Consider the following 4208-nt stretch of genomic DNA (forward strand, 5'->3'; position numbering starts at 1 on the left):
CCATTGTACACGAGATATTTTTTATATGATAATCTTTTATGAGCAGTATGAACAGTAATAAATTAGTTTGAACTGCTATTATGAATTCACTTTCAAAAGTTTTTGTCTCTTTACATTCATCTTTTTGTAGATTTTATTTTATTTTATTTATTTATTTATTTTTCTTAGATTGAACATGACTTCTGCGTTGTCCTGCGCAGCAACTACCCGCCTGAGCAGCCTCAGTTTCCCATAATTCCTCGGTGCGAGTATGAGTCATCACCGAGCAACAACACAGCAGCGCTAACATGTCAGACAAGAAACAGACCGTAGATCTTGGTTTACTGGAGGAGGACGATGAATTTGAAGAATTCCCAGCTGAAGGTAAATATTTTGCGATTCTTTTGTATTTATGGTGTTTTTATGTATTAACAATTAACAGCTTATCTGAAATGTATGGCCTTAAGGCCGCGCGACAGTGACTCAGCTAGGCTAGTATCATCGTTAGCAAGTAGTTATCTTTAACTGGCTAACCGAGCAAGAAACATCTCACTGACACGGTTTTATTTTTCAATTTTAGCAAAATCATCTGAGATCTTTGCTGTTTAATGTCTTAGAGCGAATACCGAACATGTTTCTGCGATACAATATTTTTATTTTACTGAACATCATGTAGCTAACCGCACAGAAGTGTCCCACGACTGTAATTCTACCAGAAACGTGTATGTAATTGAAACTAAAAAGAGAGTTTGAAATGGTTTTGTTTTTGTTAGATTCTGTGAAAAGTTCCGATTCTGAGTAGGAAATATTTCGCAAAAACTGCCTGGTTTTCTGAGACACTAATATTTTTTAAGCAAATGCTGCTGTATATTTTTCAGTTCAGTTATTTCGGTGGTTTGCACAAATTATATTCATAATAATGCCTTCCATTTTACTAAAAGATTAGCTTATATAGAGGCAGTGTAATCCATACCAAAAACAGTATCAAATATTTATCCCAACCTTTTGATTAAACTACCTTATAAAAATATAAGTTTGTCGTCTTTATTATGTTATTTATTTAATGTATCTCGGATTTAGTGTCGGATAGAATTGAATTTCGTTATTCAAGTAGATAAAGCAAAAGAAATTAAATCACCTTAAGGTCAATCCAACAATGCCTAATTAGATTTTTAAATGTAAGAGAGTTGAAACATTAAAATTGCTGTGTTTGTGGGATTAGCACTAAAGAGCAGAGAATGATTAACACCAAAAAATCCTCACCTGAAGACTAGCTGATAGTGACAGCAGCTTTTTCTCTAAGGGTTCAAAATGGAAAATGTACCTAAATGTGAATAATTCTTCTCTGTCAGACTGGACGGGACTGGATGAAGATGAAGATGCTCATGTGTGGGAAGATAACTGGGATGATGATAATGTTGAGGATGATTTCTCAAATCAGCTGAGGTAAAACTAACGCATCACACGACTAAAAGCCTCACTTATTCTAAAGCTCAGTTAAGAAACCCTTGCATGGCACAGTCGATATTAATATTTCGCATGTGCTATAACTCTCCTGTCTCTCTTGAGATGAGAAAGAGATTTAGAAGAAGATCTAAGATGCAGGTCTACTCAATTAACAGAAAATTATTTAGACTTTCACCTTAAATCTCTTTCTATGGTACCTTTATGGGATGCTGAGCCCCCTTCACTCTACAGGAACAGCGTAAAATGAAGTCATTTTTGAAGGCGGGCCATAAATTAAGTCATCATTCACACCAGATGAGAATTAAGTTTTAGATTGCCTTATCTGAAGCTCACCGACGGTGATAAATTGATTGTGATACTAGGAACAAGTTAGGATCAACATAGACATCTTTTTTGCTCTATTTACAAGTTCTGTTGCACTGTTTTCTTAATACCCTGTTTTTCATGTCTTAAATGCAAAAAATTATAGCAGTCCAGGTGATTTCTTTAAGGGAAGCCACTTGAATGTGAATGTAATAAAATAATCAACTTATAATTAATTGTTAATCAGCGGTTTATTAGATTAAAATTGATTCCAACCTATCAATTGTTAACATTCACTTAAGGAATTATTTTTTCAGTGTTGTAGAGTTACCGCCCTACAGAGTGTTCCTTAGCAGGTGGAGCCTCACTGGAATTTGCAGTAGTAATGCCAGAATGGAGGCTTGCTATAACAGAAACATGAATCAAGTCTGGTCTGTGATTATTTCTACTCTTTAATGGCAGACGATCATGCAGAATGAACTTCATGCAGTTTTATTTGTAAATATAAACACTCGATTAACTGCTTAGGTTTTTGACCTTAATATTGCCCTTTTAGCAGCGCTGCATGATGAAGCAGCGTCCATTTCTCTTCCGTGCTCGTATAGGGTGAAGAAACATTTGAGATATGGTAGAAAAAGACATGCTCAGCAATAAGCATAGTAAATTGGGGAAGGCAGCAGATGAGGAAAGATATAATGTTGATCATCTCTAGGCTCCTTTCAGCTGGAAAAAACTTTGATCACTCCATTACTTTTGCTGAAATTCAATTTGAATCTAATCTGATATAATTATAAAAATCTGTTTATATTGATGCTTGAAATCAAGCAATATCACCAATATTTTTGATTTACATGCATGATGTAAACTCTTCTAAAAACCACTTTCTTACTTGAATTTAATACGATCACCTTTCTAAAGCTCATTTTTTTATTATTGGATTATGATTTTGATCTTGTCACCGAAATGTGTGGATGGATGGAAAAAACATTATTTTGATCTCCGCAGGGTTTATGTTAGAGAGTTCTCATTCTCAGATCTGTAATGCTTTCAAGCAGGGCTGTAACTAACTTGCTAATCGAGTAATCTGTTATATTTTTTAACTATCAGAGAGAGAAATGTTCCTTAGAGAAGATTTTTACAGAATTAAACCAGGTGAAACAAAAACTTTTCAACTTAAGGAGTCTCTGTAGAGCATATTGACAGATGAAAAATTGTTTATTTTTAAAGGGAGAATATATATATTTATTATTTACAAATAAGTGGATTGCTTTGTCAGCTAAAGGCATGTTTTAGTCTCTATTCTCCAGTCAATGATTAGTTTACAATTAATTCAATATTTTAATAATAAAGATTAATCTGATTAATTGTTTCAGCCATACTTTTAAGGAGTTCAAACTGTTGATGAATAAGCGCCTATGTTTAGGTTTGAATTCACTTGGGACAGAGTAATAATAATATAACATTATTTAGTTTAGTAACAATAAACGGGACCAAAAAGGTGGTTCTTAAAGGTATTATTATTGTTGTTTAAGGGCACAGCTGCCATCTGTGTGTATAATAATCAAATCCATAGCTGGATGCATTATCTAATATTTATATAGTTCTTTATTTCTCTGCACCTCCATCTCTTAATGGTTCTTACAATCAATAGCAGAGGGTCCTCATGCCCCAACCGCCCACCAGTAATTATCTCTGCTGACTCGATCTCTTATTTTCTTTCTCCTTCCTGCAGAGCGGAGCTGGAAAAACATGGTTACAAGATGGAGACGTCATAATGGATCTCACTATTCACTGTTCAGTGACGTTGGACATTTCTATTTGATTATCGCTGGTTGACCATTTACCAATAGAAGACTTTCAAAGATTCAGATTTGTTTTGTTCTTTTTTTGTAATAAATGATGGTAACGTGTTTGGGGAGAAGAAAGGTTTCTGAGTTATTTATTTATTTATTTTTTTCTATAAAGTTTTCTTAAGTAGTACCTAGTGTGATGCAAAGGATAAATTGGACATCACCTCACATGGTTGATTATCATTATTATTATTATTATTTAATTTGACCCAGTTTTAGGTAGTTGATTAAGGTAAAAACTAAGCACAAAATTAATTAGCTGATATACTGTACATAAAGTAGAGTCATGTCTAAAAAGGATGATCTCCTATAAACACCCTATTCTTTACAATCATATTCTATATATTTACCATGCTACGCAGTTTAGTGATTGATGAGAAGAACTGTATTAATTTTCAGCATCAGTATTCTAACTGATGAGTGTCAAAAAGACACTCTGACAGTCTAACAAAGGAGGAGACAAAAACCCAGACAAGAGGAAACTGAGATGTACATAAACAGCACAAACCCAACAAGTCTATGGCTTTGGTGCATGACAAACAAACATCCAGAGTTAGTTCCTGAGCAGCTCCATAATGCTCATCACCGCCGCCCCCTCTCAGCCCCACA

The 4208-nt window shown here is 34.3% G+C and overlaps 1 protein-coding gene across 1 annotated transcript; it reads left to right on the top strand.

Moving 5' to 3' along the window:
* The first annotated feature begins 205 nt into the window (after positions 1-205).
* On the top strand, positions 206-3670 carry sem1 (SEM1 26S proteasome complex subunit). The gene is made up of 3 exons (XM_038288967.1): positions 206-363; positions 1332-1425; positions 3482-3670. Exons 1-3 carry the CDS (start codon positions 288-290, stop codon positions 3522-3524), a joined length of 213 nt encoding a protein of 70 aa, XP_038144895.1. The 5' UTR covers positions 206-287; the 3' UTR covers positions 3525-3670.
* The last annotated feature ends 538 nt before the right edge of the window (positions 3671-4208 follow it).

This window comes from Cyprinodon tularosa, unplaced genomic scaffold, assembly GCF_016077235.1.
Source record: "Cyprinodon tularosa strain WSP-4 unplaced genomic scaffold, ASM1607723v1 ctg26, whole genome shotgun sequence".
Lineage (NCBI taxonomy): Eukaryota > Metazoa > Chordata > Actinopteri > Cyprinodontiformes > Cyprinodontidae > Cyprinodon > Cyprinodon tularosa.

What these genes read in the sequence shown, in the direction of transcription:
- sem1 (XM_038288967.1), top strand. Translation starts at nt 288, where the DNA reads ATGTCAGACAAGAAACAGACCGTAGATCTTGGTTTACTGGAGGAGGAC. An exon ending in TGAAGAATTCCCAGCTGAAG is followed by an intron (nt 364 to 1,331) that starts GTAAATATTTTG and finishes CTTCTCTGTCAG; the next exon opens with ACTGGACGGGACTGGATGAA. An exon ending in GATTTCTCAAATCAGCTGAG is followed by an intron (nt 1,426 to 3,481) that starts GTAAAACTAACG and finishes TCCTTCCTGCAG; the next exon opens with AGCGGAGCTGGAAAAACATG.